The sequence below is a fragment of the Asterias rubens genome, unplaced genomic scaffold, assembly GCF_902459465.1.
Source record: "Asterias rubens unplaced genomic scaffold, eAstRub1.3, whole genome shotgun sequence".
Classification (NCBI taxonomy): Eukaryota; Metazoa; Echinodermata; class Asteroidea; order Forcipulatida; family Asteriidae; genus Asterias; species Asterias rubens.
This window is the reverse complement of record NW_022985698.1, coordinates 105,015-130,018: the sequence shown is the minus strand read 5'-3', so window position 1 is coordinate 130,018 and position 25,004 is coordinate 105,015. Positions and strand designations below refer to the sequence as shown.

Here is a 25,004-nt window from a genome sequence, read left to right as displayed (position 1 = left end):
TATTTGTTTTAACGATTGTGACTTTGTGAAACAATATTTTTGATAATGCTGAACAAAATTTTCACAAAGTTGTACCTTTTATCCTAAAATGTTTGATCTGAAATTCTGAGTGGTTCATTAAAAACAAAGCCGTGTCATGTGTAGTGAGTTGCCTCCTCTGCCTATGTGAAGTTTCAGGCCAGCAGACAATTAACGAAACGCTAGGATGAATTCTTTTTCGTGTTAAAACTTCTCCTAACTTAGGATGGGTTCAATGCATCCTGACGTCATGGATACGGAACTTAACTGTGCTAAGTTCTAAGATTAATCCCAATTAGGAAAAGTTTGGTGAAATCGACGGCTGATTACACACTTATTCTAGCTAAAGTGGATTAATGATTTGTTTCACCCCAATCCCCTCCAAATAGAAAAACAAACTATAGTCAGTATTAAGTCAACACCTTGTCACCTTCCATTTCATGTACACCAATCAATTCAAATAAAAAGCTTAACTGTCTCTAAAAAATATCACTCATTAAGATTATCAAATATAATTCAATTTTCAATTAAAAATGAAGGTTTTTACTACTGTACACTAATAAGATTATTGACTTTCTACATTTAAATAAGAATGTTTGAAGAAGTTATATGAATCAATTTCTCTTACACAAAAATTTACAGATCACTGACCAAAAATGAACATCAACAAGCTGTCACTTCTAATAAATCTATATATGAGATTGCAAACTTTTGATTAACTCTTCCAATGAAAATTTACACTCAATAAAGCATACAGACACAATGGGAGACTTTTGAACACTAGGTGACAGCAGACTTACTAGATCAATTTCCATCGCCTAAGTAGTTCCGAGCATGCACACATTACAGAGAACAATGGATTTTACCTGGTAAGTCTGCTGCCACCAAGCGTCCCAAAAGTCTCCCATTGGTGGTGGGCAAAATGCCGTAAGCCATTATTAGATGGGGGACACAATACTATGACACTATTTGGTCTTGGGTAAATTTGTCTGTATAAACCCAAACCATAATGTGCAAACCAATATTGTCCATCATTTGTCAAAAAAGGGTTTAATAGAATTATAAAGACACACACTGCATCGAAACCGCCATCAGTCCCATACAAAAAGGTGCAATATTCCTGCAATATTTGCCAACCAGTGGTGTCAGTGTGTACATGGGATGTGCAATTTACAGGCAGGGCCCAATTACATGGCTCTGCTGACCATTTTAAGCACAAGTCTGGGCTTACGGAAGCAGGGAATTCTGCGCTTATGTCAAGTGGCATTTCACAGGTAAGCAGGGAATTTTTGCTTGTGCTCGTACATATTCGTTATTACTAGTCTTTCTTCGCTTACACAGCTAGCGCAGAAATCTGGCGCTTGCACAGTAAGCTGAGAATAGTGAACATAAGCGCAGAATTCAGTGGTAAGCAGAGCGATGAAATTGGGCCTAGATCTCATGAGAAGAGTCTCTTTGCATGCAATATGACCTGGGCCAAAATCTCATTATGCTCATAAGCACTCACACACACAATTTGCTAAGCAAAAACAATCTTGCTTAGCACAATTTTCTGCTCAACAGCTTAACAGGTTAAGTCATTGCTGAACCATTTCTAAGAGATCCCTGCATAACAATGGAAGAGTCCTATACTACAAGCCATACAGCAATGAATACAAAGTAGAAAGAACACACCATTTCCAAAGTGGAGGTGGTGTACACAGAACTTGTAGGGTGAATACAATGTATTAGGTGTGCTCTATGAAATTGAGCACAGTTCACAGATGGCCACCATGCACAATCCCTGTAGTTGAATGGTTTCAAACGGTTGGTCAGCTCACTGGAAGATGGCACCAATAGTAGCAAGGGTTAACATGAAGATGTGACCAAATCTGTCCAGGGGGAAGTACGGGTGTGTAGGTAGCCTGGACATCTGACATCTTCTAGGCTTGTAGAACACGTCGACTGCCAGTCCTTCAATGCTCCTTGTTGATGTAATGTAACTTCATGATCTTGATGTTGATGCTGATCAGTGCAATGCAGGCATGTAATTCCAAGGAGGCCATGGCCTTTGTTGCCTCTGGTATTGGCCTTGGTGTCCCTTTTGAATTTCCCCATACATGTAGACCATAAGATTTTCCAATGAAAAAATGAAAATGGACTTGCCCTCTCAAAAATGAAATTCCAGGCTTGCAATGGACAATGAGGTTTACACTCTTAAACATACATGTAAACCTGAGTAATAATGTCCCATGTGTCAATGTGTGTGTGTCTGTCAGACCACTCATACATGTAGCTTTAAAACCCCTACAATTTAAAGGTAGGGTCATCATTTGGTTTTGGTCAACATAATGTTGATTTAGCAGCACAATAAGCCATTTGCGTACTAGATTTGTGTACTGTCTGGTAGGCTACATGTACAATGACCTGCTTAAAGTTCACACTTTAATTGAAATTGGTGAACACTGCACACAATTCTAAATGGATAGACATCATACATGGTGTAGGCCTATAGCACAATGGTACAATTACCAGGGTTTGCTCATATATGGAGGTTGCTATGCAAAAGCTTGCCCTGAACCATTTGACATCGGTTAGCAACCCAGGTCTTAAATTTAACGAAGGCCTCCATTGCCCTTGTCTCGACCTTGGTGCCCCTTCAAAAGTTTCCCAAAGACTTTTAAGATTTTCCAATGGAAGTGCCCTTTTAAAAAAGAAAATGGCCTTGCCCTCTAAAGATTAAATTCCAGACCTGGCCAACTGTCTCTACAGTCTGTGGAATTCAAATATTAGCGGTACGTTGTGACTACACAAGTCATTGTACCAGGCATTGTTCAAATCCAACTGGCAAATGGCTTATTATCAAGAAAGATCCAATGAAAGTCACTTGTGAAAGTTTCAGTTGAATACTGTGTCTTCGTATTGAAGAGGAAAACAACCCAGAAAACGTTGAATTAAGAACGCCGTATAACTCAAATCCATCCACCTTTAGCCAGGAGGGTCAACTGCATCTCTGGCTGTATTGAGGGCAGTATTCAAATTGAAACAAAAGAAATTTCCAAAAGTCACCTGCAGGCAATCTTTGGAAGTTCAATTTTGTTGAGATACTTTTATTGTGTTTCAACCGAGGCACTTCAGAAAAAAAATCAGCAGTTCTAATGCTTTCTCAAAATAACAAGTAGGCTTTCTGATAAAACATTTCACATGTCCTTTCATACCAAAGTATGACCCTATCTTTACACTATTGAACAATAATATTTGTTTTAGTATAAACTCAAAACAATTTCGTATATTTCACAAAATTACATATTTGTAATAAATAGTATACGCACATACATGTACCATGCATGTTAATAACATGACATCACATCAAAAACAAGATAAAAACTAGAGTAATGTAGAGTATACCGACTGCATAATCAACAATTAAAAACAGTTCAAAATATATTCACAATTATAACTTCAATGCCCCAGTTCTAAAATGCTGTGTTTTAGTTGGTAGAGATGCCTTGTGCAATATTATTCTTTTTTAATTGATTTAAACAGTTTACCTTCATAAAGATTCCTGACTCTCTATTAGATCATCATTGCTCATCTCCGCGTCGTTTCCAAACTGTCCTCCCCGATCCAACAAAATACTATCTAGATGAATGTAAGGTAGGGTCTCTTGTGCTTGAAGTAATGCATCCCGACCAGTAGAAGTCAATGGTTCTTGACCAGTTTCATCGGTTCTGCCAATGGTTGTGTTCTCCTCTCTGCATTTGATGTCGGTATTCGGAGACGCGGATGTAGGAACTGACGAAGTGCTTTTCAAGCGGTTTATCCCGATACCAGAGTCAATTGATTCAACATCCTTCAAATCCTGGTCGCCGTCGTTGCTCTTTGCGATACTACAGCTACTATTAGGGGTTTCTGGAGCGGACTCAAGCCCAGGGGTGCTGTTGGTCTGGCGTTGAATACTATGAGCTTGGGCGCTTTCAATGTCTATACGTGGCAGAGCGTTTGTGGCTTTCGTTACGGTATGATTAAGTTTCTTATCGCTTTGTGATACACTTAGTTCTGTCACGGAGGATATGATTTGATCCAAGGCACTGGTTGTGGTATGAGTTTCTTGATGAGTTTGAATTGATAAGGAATAAGAGCTTTCTCCTAATGGGATGATGCTCGGGATGCTGGAATTAATCTTCACAATCTCGTCATACTCAATCTGAGAAAAAAAAAATAAAAAATAAAAAAAATACAGTCATAATATTTCATTATCAAAACTGCAAACCTCAGGCCTGGAACTTCGTGAAGGAAACACTCAGAATCCCATGTACAATTTGTGAGACTAGCATCCTGCTAAGCAATATTTTATGCTTAAAGGGGCAAGGTACTTTTTGTAGGACAGAAAACACAATGTCCGGCTACAACGTGTTCGAGAAGCAGGCATGCAAGGGCGCCTTTGGCAGCCATCCACATCAACCCAATAAAACCACGCAGCACAGCCAGAGATCCAAAGTGCTTGATTTTTCCTGGGTGAGGAAAACCGGATGGTCTGGAAAACCCTCGAGGCACAGCAGAGAAGCAACGCACAACTCAATTCATATATGGCCCTAGCCGGGTATCAAACCAGGGTCACCTTGGTGAGAGGCGAGCGCTTTACGCACAAGCCAACCATGTGTACCACATCGCTTCAAGAAAAGGGCATCATGCCAGTGGTCCAGTGTACAATCCAAGCCCTGAAGTGCCGTTTTTTTGTTTAAATACATACCTTTTTGACAGTAAGTTGAGAGATGCAAGATGGGACTTCCCCAATGGTAGATGGAGCTTGAAGACCAAGGGTATCAAACTGACTGAATATCGGCGCTGTGTGTCGAATTGGTTTGCTCTGAAATGCAAACAAGTGTTACAATTTAAATAACACAAGTGTTACAATCTAAAAAGCAGCATGAACAAGTGTAATTCATGAGTTACTGTACATCAATGCCAGTAACTCGATCACGAAAAAAAACCCCAAAAGGGTCAAAGTGCTTCTAAACCAAACTACATGCATGTTTGATTCAATTCAATTCAATGAACAATTAAATTCAAATTTTTTTCCACTCATACATTTCCACAAATTATATAACTACATTGTATGCATAGATAAAAGACAGAAACAGAATAAAATAGTAGGGAAGTTTGTGGAGGCACATTGTTTTTTATAGATGATCTACATTACAATATCAGGCCTTGAAATATACAGAGGCTATGGTCTCCGTTGCCCCGGGTCTTGGCCTTGGTGCCGCTATATGGATATATCAGGCATGATATTTAGTCCTTGGGAAAAAAGTGGTCACATTTGTTAAAGTGCAAGGGCTGACCTACATACATGTACATCTGGTGTAAATTTTTCAGGTTTATCACTCACAACTTTTCTGTTTTTTTTTTTACAAGGGGAAAACAAAAATAGAAATCAGACTGAAGTAATCCTGCCTAGGATGTACACACCAAGCTGCAACAGCCAATCTCTGTCAATACAAACATTGGTGTATCGAATATGAATTGTACAAATCAATCAATTGTGATTCAGTATCTAGACGAGATACTTTAATTTAAGTCATTGTAAAATTAGCGGTTAGCATGACAGGATTCAAACCCACAACTTTGTAGTTGCAAGTCCTGCATCTCCATCCATTTAAGGCGCTTGTGCTGTGGACGTTATTTGAAATAAAAAATATATAATGGATCTGTGCCCAATCTCATCAAGCTACTAAGAACAAAATAAGCAAATTTCTTTGCTAAGCAAAAATTGAGTTGGGCACCTGTTGCAACAATGTCAACTTTACAGAATTTGGCTGGTAACCAGTTTTTTGTAAGATTTTTTTTGTTCATAAAGCTTTTAAGCAGAAATTTCTTTGCAAAGCAATACATTAGTGGGGCAACCATGTTAACTTTAGAAATTTTGGCTAGTAATCAGTTTTTAATAAGCAGATTTTTCTGTGCTTAGCAAGTTTGTATCCTTACAGGCTTTATAAAATTGGGCCCAGAGTAGATCACGCGCTCGAGAGGATAAAGGTTTTGTGGCATGTCATGGCCTAGCGGATTTTGTTTGGTCAGCTGAGTGTGGGTTCGAGTCTCGGTCATGACCTTCATGTCCTTAAGCAAGACACTTAACCATGATTACTTCGTCAAGATGGGGAGGTACATGTAGTGTTTCTGCTCTACCAGCCAGGCTTCTGATGGATGATATTGAAGCCTACATCCGAATGGACAGTAAAAGGGAGTACCTAATCCTGTTTCAGCCCTAGAAGTAGGTGACAACGGCCCCTGGAAAAGTAGATTGTAGCCCACACCTTGAAGTGGCCTTCAGGCCTTACGTGTCAGACAACTTGCATAAAAAAAAAAAAAGGGTTAAACTTACCAGCCATGATGATTTGCGATTGTGCTTCCTAATGGCACGTTTCTTCTTGGCAGATGTTGTTGGTAAGAATACATCATCGCTATCGTTGGTCTTCTTCTTCAGGATGACAAACTCTACTCCATCCGATGTCATCATGTCATCTCTGCATCCAGTTGGTGTTGATACAGAGGAGGCTGGAGATTGCCCTATCAATAATACAACAAACATGACAAAGGACTACGTTAGTATATTCATTTTGGTTTTAGCCATTTAGACTGTTCCAGGTGCGCAAGTGCTGCTGCACGCTGCCTACAGCTCTTGCTTGCAAGGGTTAGATTGCCCTATCAATAATACAACAAAGGACTACGTTAGTATAATCATTTTGGTTTTACCCATATAGACTGTTCCAGGTGCGCAAGTGCTGCTGCACGCTGCCAGCGACAGCATACAGCTCTTGCTTGCAAGGGCTAGATCATTTGTAGATTGCCCTATGAATAACTCAACAAAGAACTACGTTAGTATCATTTTGGTTTTACCCATATGGACTGTTCCAGGTGCCCAAGTGCTGCTGCACGCTGCCAGCGACAGCATACAGCTCTTGCTTGCAAGGGCTAGATTGCCCTATGAATAACTCAACAAAGGACTACGTTAGTATATTCATTTTGGTTTTACCCATTTATAGACCATTCCAAGGTCAAGTGCTGCACGCTGCCTGTGGCTGCGCCGCCCTTCCTGGGTCCCAGCAGCGCAATGTTTTGTACATGTGGGCATGGCAACATTGTCATCTTTTTAGCCTTTTGTGAGAATTAAGTATCTTCCTCAATGATTTCCACACTTTCCTTTGCAGGACAATTTGACCAAATTATGGAGAATTTTCTCATGAAATAATTTGAAACTAAATCGAAAGTGAAGACTAAAAGTTTGTTGGAAAACCTTGTTTCTGCGTCTATCGCACTTTACTCACGTACTATCTGCTAAGTATTCAGGGTTAAATTTACTTTTAGTAGTAAACATTTAGGGTTAGTGTTCTTCTACAGCCTTACAGTCATGCTGTCCTGTCATGGAAATTGTGTTAATCGTTGAGAAAGACACCCTCATCACAAAAAGAGCAAAAAAATACAATGATTTTCCCTTGTATTCGTGTGTAAAAAATTGCCAGCAATAGTGGCACAGCCAGCGGTAGCCTACTGCTCTTGCGTGTGAGGGCAAAAATAGATTGTTGAATAACCACGACTGCTGAATAGAGTTTACTTAATAATTATTGTCGGCTGTAAGTAGTCAGCCATTAACAAATATTTGTCTCAATTAATAAAACATTTAACTTAGGCTAAAAAAGGGCACGACAGCCAACGGGCAGAAAGGGCACATCACTTTTGGCCGAGAAAAGGGTATTTTTTCGAGGGGCACCACGGCCAGTTGGAACGGCATTGACCGCCATGGCCGTCGTGGCCGCCATGTAATTCCAGGCCTGCTTTGTGAAAGATTCAAGCCCATGACCTTTGCAATTTTCGAGCAGTGTCTTCCAACTAGACCACCGAGATTGCCCAGTAGCTAGAGGCATTTCTATAAGAGGTCTCAGACTGTGGTTATTCATAATCTGGAGTGAGGTATCGTTGGAGGTATTTGAGGTACACCTTGGAGGTACATGTGAGGCTGATTTAACCTTGTGATTATGCTCAAGTACCTATAGGAGGTATTAGATTGTGAGGCAATCTTACCTGGTGATAGAGCTGATGCACCTAAGGGTAATTCATGATCTGGAGTGAGGTTTCTCTGGAGGTATTTGAGGCTGATATTGCCGTATGTACACCTTGGAGGTACATGTGAGGCTGATTTAACCTTGTGATTAGGCTGCAGTACCTATAGGAGGTATTGGACTGTGAGGCAATCTTACCTGGTGATAGAGCTGATGCACCTAAAGGTAATTCATGATCTGGAGTGAGGTATCGATGGAGGTATTTGATTAGAGTTGAGCAGAGTTGTCTCTCATCTTCATAAGGCTCCCTGGAAGCCTCGTACACAGCCCTGTATTATACACAAAAAAAAAACAATTACAACATTTCAAGAGTGCTAAATATGCCATTTTCACTGGCCAGATTTGTAAAACTGCCTAGAACATATTTTTGTAATTGCCTTGTTAAATTGTAATGTTTTAATTTGGTAATTCCTTTTTAATCTTTGTATTCAGCGCTTTGAGGCCATTATGGCGATTTGGCCCTTTATACTTTTCATTTTTATTATTATTATTATTATTAAGTTTCTAGGCGCCAGCCCTCCACAAGCAGATTGACAAAACAGATTGGTTATAAGTAATGATTTAAAAAATAATTTTGTGGAATATTTCTGTCTTGTGTTCTATTTTGGTTCATCTTATTTCATTGTCTTTCCTCCTGTTGTTGTGTATGTATTTTTGGCATGTTCTTGCTGTATTTATATCCAAATAAATTCAATCGATCAATCAATCAATCAATCTAGAAGTTAGAAACTTACCATTCTCTCTGCCGAGCTTCCTCAACGGCCCTCTTCTCTTCCTCCTTGCGTTGGAAGCTATGAGCTCGTTGCTGTTTCTGCTGTGTGTGATATTTACTGTTTTGCAGCCTGAACTCTACCGTTAGCTGACGACGACGTTCGTGCAGCTCACCAATTTCTGTTCAACAAACGGAGACAGACAATTTTAGCAACATTTTTAAATCCTTACTCTTTTCACCATCTATAAAGTGTTTAATGCTCACAGGCATTACAATGTTAAGATACCCAGCGCACTTGTTAAGATAACCAACGCAGAGTCAGGGAGCCAGCAATCAACCATCACGCATCACCGCCCAAGAACAGCCTCGATCCTTCCCGCTCAAATGCTTATTATTATTATTATTATTATTATTATTTATTCGGCCAAGATTTCAACAAACAGTACAAGATACAATATTGAAATATAAATAAAGAAATATAACAGTATAAGAAACAATGAATGTAAACTTATGACATCTAGAACAATTGTAAACCAATGATTGAGTGAGACAGAGCACTGGCAATCAAGCAAGACAATTATAAAAACAGACAGGACAAGCCCATTCTAAGATGGCCAGGATTAATAAAAGTGAACCTAACCACTGTGACTCGAGAGCCTATCAATCCAATCTTAAAATAGGAATAGAATCTTTAACAAACATTTAAAAACAGTAAAGATAAACTTTGGAAAATATAATAAATATTAAGAACAAAATAAATATGTATATGTTAAGAAAAACCTATTTATATGTACATTGTAGCAAGATTATTTGGAAGTGCACATTTGAATTTAAAAAAGCTGACCTAAAAACAATGAACAAATGAGGAAATAAAAATATAGAAATTAAGAAAAGGGCCAATCTTTATCAACAGATAAATTAAAAACAATTTGGAAAAACTCTACAGGTTCTGGAAGTGCTGACACAGGTATCTTTTAAAACAATTGTATGAATCAAGGGTGAGGGAGTTGCAGATATTTGTTGGCAGACCGCTCCAAACACGAGGGAAAGAATGAACTGAAGTGTTTTTTAGGCTGAGGGTTCTAGCATACAAATGGTTGAATACAAGTGTATCGGTGTGCCGGGTATTGACAGAGGTATTCAAGTTGATGATGGGACAATTAATTAAACCAAATAAACAACAAGTGGTGAATTGCACAATGAGTCTTTGTCGTCTGGATTCAAGCGTTTGCCAGTTTAGAGTTTTGAGTCTGTCCTCGTATGACATTGCACCTCGTTGTTGCCTAAGGAACATCCTCGTAGCTCTCCTTTGGACACGTTCAAGTTTTGCTGAAAGTGTTGTAGTATATGGGCACCATGCAGGCAGCCCATACTCAAGAATAGGTAATACAAGGGATCTGTAAAGGGACATTAATGCAGTTGGGGATGTTCCACCTGCCGTATGCCAGATGAAACCTAGAGTCCTATTTGCCTTGGAGACAACACTGTTGACATGGTCAGACCAAGTGAGGTTATGATTGATCACGACTCCAAGGTATTTGTAGGTGGCAGTTATTTTGAGGGAGGATCCATGAATAGAGTACTCTGGAAGGGCTAGTGTTTTTGTAGATCTGGTCATATGCATAATCATAGACTTATTGGTGTTTATTTTCATCCCATTGGCCACACTCCACAAATCGATGGCATCAAGGTCAGCTTGCAAGGAAAGTTCATCTGCAGGGGATTGGATAGGTCTATAGATGAGGGTGTCATGAGCAAAGAGCAAACACTTGGAATTGAGGGAATGGGAGATGTCACTGATGAATAAGTTAAACAGGAGGGGACCGAGGACACTTCCCTGAGGGACTCCAGATGTAACCGGAGACATGGACGATAAAGCTCCCTGGTACATAACCCGCTGGAACCGGCCAGTCAAAAATGCTTTCAGCCAATACCAAGTTTGACCACGGATGTTAAAGTTCTCTGCCAGTTTATTGAGGATTGTGTGATGAGGCATAACATCAAATGCCTTGCTAAAGTCCAGGAAAGCAATGTCTATGCGAGGTGGACGGGGTTTGTCCATGATTGTAGCCCAGTCATAAATAGCATTTGTGAGCTGGGTGACGCAGGATTTATGTGCTGTAAATCCATGTTGTTCATCATTACCAAGACAGTTTGAAGAAATATGTTCATTGATATTGTTAGCGACTGCTCTTTCAAGGATTTTGCAGACAATGGAGGTTAAAGCAATTGGACGATAGTTTTTGATGTCGGTTCGGTTGGCAGATTTAAACACAGGGGTGATATTAGATAATTTCCAGTCCAAGGGTAGGGAGCCGTGTAAGAGCGACAAATTCATCACACGTAATAGCGGTGGGGCGATTGAGGAGGCAGTTGAACGCAAAACTGTTGGTGAAATCCCATCAGGCCCAGGTGCCTTGAGAGGGTTGAGATTTTGCAGCGACTTTGTCAGCCATCCGAGTTCAATTTGAATTGGCGGTAGTTCAGGAATCGGTAAGGTACAGGATGGAGGCATTGATGGGCAAGATCCTGGAGGAGAATGAACTGAAGTAAAAAATTCGTTGAATGCCTGAGCGATGGCACTAGGCTTGTGAAGAAGTTGGTCAGCATGCTGAAAGGTTGGTGGACATTTAGATTTTCGCTGGTCTCTGACAAAACACCAAAAGCTGCGCTTGTTGTCTTTTTTTGCAAAAAGACCGTTGACATACTTCCAGTAGGCTGATTTTGTTGAATATTTCACTTTATTGCGTATTTGTTTGTAATGGAGCCATGCCAAACTGGAGCCGGAGTGTTTGGCTTTTGAGAACAGTTTGTGCTTGAGGTGAATCAGCTTTTTCAGTTCATGGGTTATCCATGGAGAGGCTTTATTACGACAGCGCTGTTTAGTTGGTATGCTGTCACGAATGGCAGCATGCAGGATATCCAGAAAGCCTTCCCACGATGCATTGGGATCAGCATCATCCATGAAGGCCGACCATGGTGCTACTTAAGCTCCAACACCGCCAGCAGTCTCCTAAAGACGAGCAGAGTATACTGTTCGAAACGTCAAGACCCAACCGGCTCTTTTCAGAGCCAACACTCACCCTAAGAAATTTACACATGGTTGTACCAGCAAGTTTACTAGTTATTTATATTATCTTTTTATTTCTCCACACCATGCAAAGCTTCAAACAATACTTGCACTTTATATCATAAAATGTTTGCGCAACCAAGAAAGCACCCATGATATAGTGCACAAACTGGCTGGCTAGTGTATCGTTTTTCCTTGCTATGGCCCACATGAAGGAGCGAGGTTTAAAGGCTCTGGAAACTATTGATTATTACTCAATAATTGTTAGCATAAAACCTTACTTGATAACAAGCAATGGTAAGCTGTTGATAGTATAAAACATTGTGAGAAACGGCTCCCTCTGAAGTATGAGAGTTTTTGAGAAAGACGTGATTTCTCACTAAAATGTTTGAATTGATTAGAGACCTCAGCTGAGGTCTCGAACTCAAGGCATCCGAAAGCACACAACTTAAGGGACAAGGGTGTTTTTTCTTCCATTATTCTCTCGCAACTTCGACGAGCAATTAAGTCAAAATGTTCACAGGTTTATTTAATGCATATGTTGAGATACACCAATTAGAAGACTGGTAGTACCAATAGTGCCCAGTGTCTTTAAGCAGCTCTATGACATTTGGCCCAGATCATGGAAGGAATAAAACAAATGAAATTCATTTTTGGGGTCACTGACCTTTCTTCAGAGTTTCCCTCTCTGGTCCCGCTTCCCTGTAACGACTCCAAGCTTCGTCCGTCTTGCTCTTAAACGTCATCAGTTTCTGCTTCACTTCATCTTCCTTGGATTTTGACAGCGAAACCTGGCGGAAATATTTCTGAAGGGGAGAAAGAGGGGTTCGATTAAACACTAGAAGGTTGTGGGTTCGAATCCCGACCAAGTAATATGACTGATTTTATTTTCCACAGAACTTGAGAAAGTACTGAGTATACAGTGCTAACACACATCGGTGAATATGGGTATAAAAACCAAAATGAATGGACTATAAACAGTTGGAGAACTGTTTGTGGGGTGAAATGTTCTTTAGTCCCAATAAAAATTTAACATCTATTAAATTGCTGCAATACTCACTTCTAAAACATAGGGTTCGAACCGCCTCTAGCTACCATGTCATCTCGGTGGTATAGTGGGTAAGACATTTGCTCTATTAGCAAAGGTTGTGGGTTTGCATTCCACCCGAGTATGCCTGTGATTTTTTTCACAAAACTCGGGAAAAGACTGATATACAGTGCTAACACACATCAGTGTATAATGGGTATAAAAAAAAAAGAATTAACTATTAAACGAGTTAGGACAAATTAGGACGAGTTACAAGTTACTCGTCCTAACTCAAGATAGGTTGAAGGTCAGACGCTTATTGCAGATGAAATAAAAGGAACCGCCTTTAAAATATAAGTAGACGGGAAATTATGTTATGCTTACATCTCTTTCATCTTTCAGACACTTCTTCTGATCTCTCTGAATCTTAATTTGCTCCTTTTGTTGAAGATATTCTCTGAAAAATAAACAAATTATAAATTAATATCGTTTTGAAAGATGTTAAATTTACATCAGGGACAAAGAATTTTATTTGGCACATTGTCAACAGCAGAAGTGTAGTCATGGTAGTTACATATTACAACCTTGATGTTGGGGCCTAATTGTTTTATTAATACACAACTACAAACAATCTAGAAGTGTAAAAACATCAAAATTAAATTTAAAACAAATTAAACATTAAAATCAAGATAAAAATAGTGTTCCCCTTAAAGGCACAGAACACCTTATGCAATTGCCAAAGACCAGTATTCTCACTTGGTGTATGCCATCATATTATGCATTAAAAATAACAAATCTGTGAAAATTTCGACTCAATTGGTCATCAAAGTTGCACGAGAATATGTGTGCAATTTTGTGTGCTTTCCGATGCCTTAAGATTTAGTTTTAGAACTGGTTTAGACAGTTAGAAGTGCAGTGAAAAATAAGGTTCAATTTTATGACTTTCCTTATCATAAGCAAATAATCAGCGCTTTATTTGACTGCATGTTGTTACATGCTGACATCAAGCACATTTGGCGAACCCTGTTGGGCATAAAGTGGTCAGACTTCATCACAAATGAAAGGCTGGCTGAACTGATCGGTGGCCGGTGGTGTCTCACGAGTGATGAGGTCTTAGAGCGGAAGGGGAAATGGTGCGCTCATGTGATGAGACAGGGAGGCCTACCCAGCGCAGCTATAGATGGTCTGCCTACAGGTACAATTCGAGGCAGAGGCCGCCCTAAGCTGCGCTGGATAGACAACGTCACAAAGTGGAGTGGAAGAAAGGTTGAAGATCTGAGAAGAGCAGTGATTGAAAGACACCAGGTGATGGCGGCAACTCCAATGGCCGCAATTACAATGTGAGGCCAAGGCAGCCACGGGCGCAAGTCTATGCCAAATGATGATGAAGTATTTGAGTGAGAAATGACCACTTCCTCAAAAACTACATGAACGTGTACAGTACTTCAGAGGGGGCCAGTTCTCACAATGTTTTATTCTATCAACAGCTCTCCATTACTTGTTACCAAGTAAGTTGTTATATTAACAATTATTGTGAGTAAGTATCCTTTTTGAACTTACTTGACTTTCTTCTTAGATCGTCTGTAGGTGTCGATTTCCTTGACGATGCGATTCTCTTCGCTGAGTTTAAAGTGTCTTGTTCGAAGTTGGTATTGGAGTTTCTGTATTGCATCATCTACTGCTGCTTCTGTCTTATAAGCAAGACCAGCTTCTAGTTTGGATAGCGAATCACTCTGCAAGGCAAAATAAAAGAATAATAAAGGCGTTTGGCGCCGTTAAAGGTACTGTACACTATTGGTAGTTACTCAAAATATTTGTTAGCATAAAAACGTACTTGGTAACAAGCAATGGAGAGCTGTCGATAGTAAAAGACATTGTGAGAAACGGCTCCCTCTGAAGTAACAAAGGTTGAGAAAGAAGTAATTTCTCACTCAAATATTATTTGAAATGATTTTGAGACCTCATCTGAGGTCCTGAATTCAAGCATCTGAAAGCACACAGCTTGTGCAACAAGGCTTTTTTTCTTCCAATATTATGTCCCAACTTCGATGACCAACTGAATTCAAATTTTCACAGGTTTGTTATTTTGTGCATATATGTTGATATACACCAAGTGAGAAGACTAGTCTTTGACAATTACTAAAGGTGTCCTGTGTCTTTAAATTGTTTAAACGACAAAGTAAAATTAGCTGTTGCAAACAACTTACATTGTGTACCAACCAAAAGGACCGATGGTATAAGTGCAAAAAATAGTTAATGGCCTGCGATTCGACCCTAGCAGAGTCTTTCTCTTTAGCCTCTGCTAGGGTCAAAACGTCAGGCATTTACTATTTTTGGCAATTTTCTAATTCTACATAGGCCTAAATGTAGAAAAACACAATAAAACTAACATCCGAAAATGTTTATATCAAATCGCGTTTTTTAGAAATCTGGAGCGAATGTATCACCGCAGGAAGAATAAACCCTACTAGGAATACACAATCTGAGTAGTATGGTAACACTTTAATGATTCTAATTTTGGAGTCAGAAAAACTTTTATATTTTTTACAGAACCACTTTATTTTGAGGTGGTAAAGTGTTTCTCAAAATGCTTTCTACTACCAAACACTGCTGAAGGCTTCTGTCCAAAGGTTTCCATTGCCGTTAATGATTACCAAACGTCACATACCTTTCCTTAAAAAGTGTTTGGCTACTTTTTGCACGTCATCAAACATAAAGGTCCACAGATTTTCATTGACTTACACAGTGTTAAATAATGAATGTAGAAAGCTTCCCTTAAAATATTACTTGCTGAGGTGCGACTAATGTCCAAGCCATGACTATTGATAGCTTTGTCGAGTCGTGACTACCGTTATTCATAAACCTTACTTTAATACGAAACACAATCATACATCAGTGACACAATCCTTCCACCATTTCAGTACAAATTTTAATAATTGGCTCGCGGCAACTAATATGCCGCAATGCAGCTCAAGAATAAAACAAAAAATCTGGACTATTTGAGGCGCGACTAGTCAAATTGTAAATTTCACTAGTCACCAAGGCGTAGCAGATATGAGGGGAAAAAAACAGAAACTTACTTGTTTGGTGATGGATTCATTAATGAGCTTTAACTGTTCATCTAGAGCTTTCCTCTTAGCAATATTGACTTCCTTCTGCTCTCTGCATTCCTTCTGTTCCTTTAGTAAAGCTTCTCTGAGATCCAACTGCTCTGAAGATGTGTCTGTCTGCGTTTGAGGTCTTCCAAGAGATTTCTAATAATAATCATGAGAAGGAATATAATATAATAATAATTTGGGGGGCTAATCATCCTTACTCGCAGCTAAGAACTGAATTGCAAAGGACGCGGCTACAACGTGTTCGAGAAGCCGGCATGCAAGGGCGCCTCTGACCCAGAGCACAGCCAAGATCGAAAGTGTTTAATTTTTCCCGAGGGAGGAAAACCGGATAGTCTGGAAAACCCTCGTGGCACAGCAGAAAGCACTACCTCCCAAATTTTACGTAGCACGTGTCACGACCGGGATTCGAACTCACACTCTGCTGATCAAACACCAGAGCTTGAATCCAGTGCTCTTAACCGCTCGGCCATGACACGCTACCGCAGATTAGATAGTAGTCCCAGCCAATTTCCTACCTTCCTCCCAGATAGTAGTTTATCTTCTCTATTTTTGGAGGTTTTGATTTGAGGGAAATAAATAATAGCACATTTGTAACAAGACCCTCCAAAAGTAGGCTTAATGGTTTGAGAATATCTAAGGCATACGTTTTAAACTGTTTAGAAAGTTCTTGTATTTAATAATTACTTGTCCAGTATAATAATTATCATAACCTACAATGTACAAGCACTCTTTGGTCTTGTGGTGGATATTCCCCCTAAATTCAAGCTTGTTACGTAGGTACACGTAGTTAAAGGGTGTATGTAACTTTTGTAGGACAAAAAACACAATGTCCACAGATTTACACTACACTTACACAGTTATAAGATAATGATAGTAGAAAGCTTCCCTGAAAATATTACTTGCTGAGGTGCTTTAGTTTTGGGGAAATGAGTAAAACAATGTCATGAAAATAATTTTTGTCTCATGAGACAAAAATTATTTTAAGCATTTAAAAACTAATTTTCATGACATTGTTTTACTAATTTCTCAAAAACTACAGCACCTCAGTAAGTAATATTTGAAGGGAAGCTTTCCACTATCATTATCTTCAAACCTTGTAAAGTTTAATGTTAATCTATGGACATTTTGAAAAGGTACCCAAATCCTTTAAGGCTAAATGGTTTGAGAAACAATCTATAAAGGAATATAAACAATTATTTATTAAAATCCCAAATGGAGTTAAAAACCAACCAGTTCAGCTTCCCGGGTGCGGATATCCAGCAGAACTTGCTCCAGCTGATCATCAAAGCGACGTCGGTTAGGTGGACGCAACATCACTTTTTTCTTGACATCTACAACAAAAACATATAATTACATGAATTAAATAAATTATGCTGGAAACAAAGTGAGAACGTTTATTACTGTTTTTAAAAAGATTTGCTTGTTCGAAAAAGGCAAGTCGTGATCATTGCTGAATCTCCTTTAAAATGCATTCAATCAATAAGGAAGTTGAGTCATGAGTATAAAAGATTTTAATTGTGTAAAAAAAACCAATAATTTCCAACACCCTTAAATCCAGTGCTCTTCTGAAAGATTCGCGAAAAGCTCTGTTACACCATCACTCATGTATATCAATGTGGAAGCTCCAATTTGTGCATAATAATGCACTAGTGATTTATACAAAAAATCAGCCATTTTATAAATGTTTGAGCATATTATGCAACCTACGACAGGAAACTTAAGTCTCAGCATGATTAAGCCTGACGAAAATACAGACAGTGAGTAAACAACAGAGCTTCTGTCACCGGTGCAGCTCGCACAGTCTCGCGGTAAACAGGAATCAAAGCTAGGGTTCGAAAACATATGAGAGTCGATAACATATATGACCCCACGATATATTAAAAATAAATTATACTTATCATTTTTGACAGAAACAGGTTACCACTCAAAACTTGATTAAGTTGACATTGTTGTAACTGAGGCTCAACTAAATTCTGCTTTATTTAGCAAAGAAATTTGTCAAGCAGTACTTTCTGCAACAGCTTTATATAATCGATTTGGACGTCGGACACTTCGTACCTTTGCCACTTCGTACCCTGGACACTTCGTACCTTCGGGACACTTTGTACCGTAACCAAATTGGTCACTTCGTACCATGGGGGGGGTACCAAGTGACCATCAGCTGAGTCACTTCGTACCTTCAATAAAATGTGGAATCCTCAATAATTTAATGTTCGTTGAGATAAAAGTTAATAATATTTTTGTTTGAATATGTGAATGTCATTTTTAATGTGAAATAAATATTTTGTATAGCTTAATTACCGCCGAGGACAACTTCTTCCGCCAATATTTTTTACAAATATTTTAAAGTCAAACAATCACGAATCGTCAAAATGGCTCCTTGGTCCCAACAAAATAGTAACAATTGGTTTGATTTGCTTTTATTTCATAATCCTCTGATCACAAAGCACAAAATAATCATAAACGATGCAGAAATTCCGAATTAGTACGAAGGTAGGAAGTGTCTCGTGAGAAGGTACGAAGTGACTCGTGAGAAGGTACGAAGTGTCTTGTAAGAAGGTACGAAGTGTCCAAGGTACGAAGTGTTAAAAGTCACTTCGTACCTTGAAAAGTTACGAAGTGTCCAGGGTACGAAGTGGCAAAGGTACGAAGTGTCCTGATACCATTGATTTGAGTTCAGTTCAGTGAGATGCACTCTGGCAAAAAAGGTTTGAAAACAAACTTACATTCATTCAACAAACTAGACCAAGTAACAACAATAATAATAAACCAAAGTTCTCTGTTTGCTTCATATCAATCAATTCAATAATAATATACTATATCAGTTTGTATCATTCGATCGTGTGGATGTTTAAAAAAAAATGTACTTGCTATTAATATTAATATTATTATTATATTTTATATATGACATTGCAAATATGCATGACATGACATGCAGACATTTCCTCCTTTATTAAATAAGAAAAAAGGTGCCCACTGAACCATAAGGTGCTGCTTCATTCAGCACACAGTAAAATTATTGTGTTTTGATCGTGTGTTCTGTGACAGTATGTGCTGACTATATACTATATACTGGCTAAATACTCAGTAATTGTACTGGAAATACGCTGAATGTCCGGCCACCATGGCCACAGCACAGTGACAGCAGTGCATGCACTGCCGCACTTGATTTGTGTGGGGTTTTTTTTGACACCCGAAAACCGACAGTTAAAATTAAAAATAACAACTTCCAGACCACAAAGCAAATATCACATTCACTCACCGTCTTCTATTGGGGTTTCTTCCTGCATTTCTAAGCTTGCCAAAGAAAATATTGCCGGTTAATTCTGAAGAGGCCGAAAAGTATGTTATTTACCCCCCGTCTAGCTGAAAAACGTACCCCAAAACAACCACATAAAGGTCAGTTTATCTGCTGCCACCACACGTCAGACTCACGACCAGGTCATCGCTAAATTTAGATTTCACCCAATTTGAAATAAGCCCAACTTCGAATGTTTATACCAACAAAGAAAATCAGTGTAACAAATTCATTCAGTATCAAGAAATGGATGATCATAATAATATTTTCTCTCTTTAAATGAGAGTTTAAGTTTGACCATTGACTAATGGCTAGGGCCAAAGAGGCCTTATTTTCACTTGGGCATAAAACGGCGTCTATGTAGTGACGTGTTGTTAAAGGTAGCAGGGTCGTCCATTGTCGCGAAGGGGGTTTACAGAAGGGGTAAAAATTAAACAATCGAATCGGATGGGTAGAAGTTTGGTTGGTAAGTACATGTATATAGCATTTTATAACATTTTAGTCTCAACTTTACACAATCTCTTCTTAAAAGTATGCGTGTTTTAGCATTGTAGACTGAGGTATAATAACCCCAACATGCTTGCCTTATATGAAATTAAACCACACACACCTCTTCATGATCGTGGATGGTTCAACCCATTTGCGTCAATTGCTACCTCATCGGTATGACTACCACTCTACGTACTTGTTTTAACACCAAGGGCCTATAGTAATAACAAACAAAAAACATTACTAGACAAAATAATCAAATAATCAGCAACTATGCAAACTTTTCGAATTTGGGAGATGAAGTACTAAGCGAGCGAAATATGACGGATGCTACAGCCTTGCAAAAACACAAACAGAATTGCCCCCCCCCCCCCGCCCTGACTCACAAGCTAGGCCTACCCAAAGTTGTAAATATAAATGTTACGTTGAAATGCTTAATAGTGGGATTTTTCATAAAACAAAAAAAACAATGGCCGAATAATGATTAGGCCTACTCACAACCTAACCAGCCACAAGATGCAACCCCCTCCCACACAGTTCCACGCCCCCTGTTGTTTCTGTCAAATTAATTAATTAATTAATTAAATGCCCAGACGTCATGCTCTGTCATTATACGTAAAATCCATGGACTATAAATATCTCTTACACAAGCTCTTATTAAGAGCCCCTCCCATTCCGTCCAAACCCAACCCTCCCCTATTCACAGGTCTTACAAAACAAACAGAAACCGCAAACAGAGTTCTAGAAATACACTTTTCATCTGAAAAATCAATAAAAACCGTTGGAAAACAAAACACATAAACCACAAAGTGCCATAAGATTTCTAAAAATACAGTTGGCTCTATCTGAAAATCAATAATATCGATGGAAAACTAAACAATACTGTGGACTGCATTGGGTATTAAAATAAGTGAAGAGTTCGTCGTCAGTCAATCAATAATACGTTTTCATCACTGCTTTAATTATAAAGTTGTGGTAAAAATCTTACAAAATGATAATTTAATAGAAAACACCATGTTAAAAAAGTTAGCAAAATATTTTCATCCTTGAAGTTACTGATTTGTAAACTAATCCCGTGATTTAGTTGCGGGAATAAACGATCAACGGTACAAACTAACAAAACAGTTATAATCTAAAGCAAGTTAGTTAAGTCTAACCGAATTAACGTTGACAAAATTATTATATTATAATAATATATATATATATAGTAATTATATTACCCAATAATGGGATATGAATCTCTGTCCAATCAAACAAACTGTGACTAACTCTGACAGTACGAATCTACACGGAACAGTCGGTTTGTACCAACCCAAAGTGATTGTTCGACTAGAAAATTACTGTCTTTCCAAATTGAAAGACAACATGAAATGCTGGACACATGTTTTATTCAAATTTCCTAAACAATAAATGGTAAACCGATATGAAAACATTGTACTCGATAATGTTTCAAACGTAATTTTTTTTTGACAATTTGACAATGTTGGGGAAATAGTTTAAGTCAGAGAATAGACTCTACCGAACAGATTCGTGACTATTCTCCTTAAATGGGTTCATTTTGGAACTGTTGGTACTGTCCTGGTTTTGGGGTTTCGAAGGCTCCTTGTGGGGGTTGGGGTGGTGCTGGTTGGGCTGAAGCGGTGTAGTAACCCGGTGGGGCATTGACGGTCATGATGGGTGCTGAGGGTTCACAAGGATGTGCTAAGGTGGGAAAGACATTATGAAAAAATGTTAGTCCAACGCCTACAAGTAAAAAAAAAAAAAATAATATTATGCAAGTCGCCAGACACACAAGTCGCCAGACACACAAGGCCTGAAGGCCACTTCAAGGTGTAAGCTACAATCAACTATTGATTCAGGGGTCGTTGCCACCTCCTCCTTCGGCTGGAACATGGTTACCCCATTTACAGCATATGCTTGAAGACACTGGACACTATTGGTAATTACTTAAAAATACAGTAAGTGAACAACTTACTTGGTAACGAGCAATGGAGAGCTTTTAATAGTATACATCATAGTGAGGAATGGATCCCTCAGAAGTAATACAGTTTTTGAGAAAAGAGGTAATCTCTCACATGTTAAAAGACTTCAGACCTGAAGCTTCCGAATGCATCCGAATGAAATCACACACATTTTGTGCAACATGGTGTTTTTTCTTTCATTATGCTCTTACAACGTTGATGACCATTGAGTTAAATAGTTTTGATATTTTTTTGTCGAAGAAGGACTCCCTTCATAGATGGTTCGGATCTTTTTCACCTCAAAACATTTAAGCCTGAGAAACGATTCATGCGCGAATCGCTTCTCAGATTTCTGAGAAAATAACAAAAGGTTGCAGATGGAACTTCGAAAGAGCATAGACTGTAAAGATATCTTACTATGAATTACGCCAGAGGTCGGCTGTGGGCCCACGTACATAATCACCTTTGACCTCGCATAATTTTACATGGCCTTTTGGGTACTGGAGATTCACAGTTAAATCTGACGTGCATGGGTTAACGTATAGAGCCAATACCTGTCCCAGGAGGGACCAGTCTATGCGTGTTCCATTGAGTCTTACCGATAGTCGTAGTGTGGACACGAGTGCTGACTGGGTAGCGAGGGGGCGCCCTTGCACAGCAGACACAACAAGCTATGATCGATGAAATGATGAGTATAAGCAATATAAGGCTTCCACCTATCACACCAATAATGGCTGCAGTACTGTGGAGAAATAAAACCAAATGAAATACAGGTTTAAAACAAGATATTTGGTTTGCGGTAACACCATGTGTGTGTCTACTTGCCAAGTAGATTTTGTTTTTTAGTGAACTATTTTGCTATTATGATGTTCTACTACAGCGGAGGATATTTAAGATTTCTTGAGACATCTCAGTTGTGAAAAGAACTGTCATGTCTAAATGTATACTTCGCGGTAGTAGAATAATTTAGCAAGACAGTTCTCTAAAAAAAAAAATACCTGGCAAGTAGACACACACGGTGTAACCGCAAACAAAATTTGATACCTTATGCATGCAATGTCTCAAATCACATTTAATGTACATTTCCTTGTTTTAACATGTACACTTTGTAACACATTAGCTCCAGTGTAATAGGGAAATCTGTCCCAAAGATTCTGTCCCCCATCGTAAAATTAACACGGGCTGAGGGTGATTCAATAGAGGGCGCTATCAGAAGAAGTTTGTACACAGCTCCACCGCATGGGGTGACAGAATCTCCTGCCACACCGGGCAACAAATGCACTGCTTTAACAAACTTTAGACACACACATTCCATTCTATGCAGTGACAACAACATCAAGCTAAAGTCCCCGTAAATTTTTTGTCAAACTTTTTGATATAAGTTTGATACAAACTTTGAGCCGCAGCCGTTATCTTCTATAAACAGAAATTATTATCTTAAAGGTGTCGATCTATTCAATTATATGGAGTAGCAAAGTATCCCTACTTGTATAGTAGTCCTGTAGTGGTCTTTTTGATATATAGAAAAGTATAATATACCTGAGATAAACATACTGCAGCAGGTGTCATATTATAAAAACAACACACATGAAACATGCATCTGTCTTTAATAGTAGTCGTATAGAATATAATACACCTGAGATATCCATGGTTGAAGCCCAGTTCTATAGAATAATACCTGAGAATATTATGTATATAAATTGTAGCAGACTTCACGTCAGATATCAATTACTGTAGAAGTCGTATAGAATAATATACCAGAGATATCCATACGTGTATAGTAGTCGTAAAGAATAGTATAACCAATATCAATAATTGTAGTATGCAGTCGTATTATAATAAATAGTATCCCTGCGATATTAATACTTGTAGTAGTATAGTAGTCGTCAATAGTATACCTGAGATATCCATAACCATAGTATTCGTAGTAGTCACAACAAAATTGGTATTCTTTTCCCGCACTACAGCAGTAAAAATCATCAACGGCATCAAAGTTCTGCGGGCAGACGAATCCAGAACTATCACCCACAGCAGGGCATGAATAACCATGCACTAAAGATAGAATGGGAAAAACAGTGTATTGGAGGGGTGAGAGTCATTGCAGAAAAGTCTGAAACTCTTAGGAACCAAATTTATGTGGTATGTTGAAGCGATGGTATTCCCACATTTTGGTAAGCCCTGTGGTTTAGATTTCACAGAGTTTTAAGGAACAGTGTCCTCAGCACTAGGAAAGTGTATCACTGAGCTAGCTTTCTTTACAACAAAAAAATGTAGACAAAATAACAGCTGATTTCCTTCACCAGGCTGATTTACAAGTCTGGAGTTTCCTATCTTGGGTGCAACCATCTTGTTTAGCTCACGTTCAAAACAACGTAACCCCAAAATGAGGTAGGTAGGGGCACAATTTGAATCTGAGAAGCGTTACCGCGTAACGTTCTCAGATTGTATACATTCATGTAGGATTATTCCACCTCCTGCATGGACATTTCTGCTCCGGATTTTCGGCAATATCTCAAAAAAGAAACCACCTATTTGAATGTCATTTTCACAGATTATAGTGCTATGGCAGGCCTCTATCTCTACAACAAGGATAAAACAAGCAATAGGTTCCAACACTGTAAATAAAAAAAAAATTAAATCCGTAAAATTGACGGTGCTTTACCTGGCAGCATAGGGTGCCAGGTAAAGTGCAGTAAATTTCACAGTGGATGTTTTGCAAACTACCCCTTCAAGGCCCAATTTACCAAATTGCCACAGTAAAGTTTACGGTGATTTAACAGGCACCCTCTGCCAGGAAAAGGATCGTAAATTTTACGGGATTTTTGTTTAAGTGAATTACTCAACGTATCCAACCTTGTATTACAAGTTTAGCATTAACTTCAAAGGCAACGAAGGTGTATATAGGCCTACCACATAGACATTTGCAAATCACCAATGACATGAATTGATCAACAAATTTTACAATTACCTGGAGAGACGCAGATGCCACTAATCACCAGAAGCACCAACACACCAATTGAGAATGCCATTTCAAAATGAAAGCTCGGTTAGATTTGGGTCTCAAAAGTTGAAAACCACAAAACAAACCGTTCAAATATCACCAACTAAATTATTATGAACGAAAAGCAACCTCGCACTTGAGTTTTACCAAAAGATTGCGTTTCAGAGTATATGGCGTTTCGATGACGCAAAGGTTTCTATACCTCGGACT

General features: G+C 38.7%; 2 protein-coding genes across 2 annotated transcripts; both read right to left on the bottom strand.

Moving 5' to 3' along the window:
- LOC117305740 (stress response protein NST1-like) lies at window positions 1-19,426 on the bottom strand. The gene is made up of 11 exons (XM_033790614.1): window positions 19,308-19,426; window positions 17,276-17,376; window positions 16,007-16,180; window positions 14,487-14,659; window positions 13,311-13,383; window positions 12,567-12,705; window positions 8,852-9,008; window positions 8,256-8,386; window positions 6,383-6,567; window positions 4,751-4,867; window positions 1-4,204 (listed from the first exon to the last, which is right to left on the bottom strand). The coding sequence occupies exons 1-11, from the start codon at window positions 19,333-19,335 to the stop codon at window positions 3,551-3,553; spliced, it is 1,932 nt and encodes a 643-aa protein (XP_033646505.1). The 5' UTR covers window positions 19,336-19,426; the 3' UTR covers window positions 1-3,550.
- A 1,097-nt stretch (window positions 19,427-20,523) lies between these two features.
- On the bottom strand, window positions 20,524-25,004 carry LOC117305745. Its single transcript, XM_033790621.1, has 4 exons — window positions 24,762-25,004; window positions 23,692-23,845; window positions 22,393-22,535; window positions 20,524-21,533 (listed from the first exon to the last, which is right to left on the bottom strand). Exons 1-4 carry the CDS (start codon window positions 24,820-24,822, stop codon window positions 21,376-21,378), a joined length of 516 nt encoding a protein of 171 aa, XP_033646512.1. The 5' UTR covers window positions 24,823-25,004; the 3' UTR covers window positions 20,524-21,375.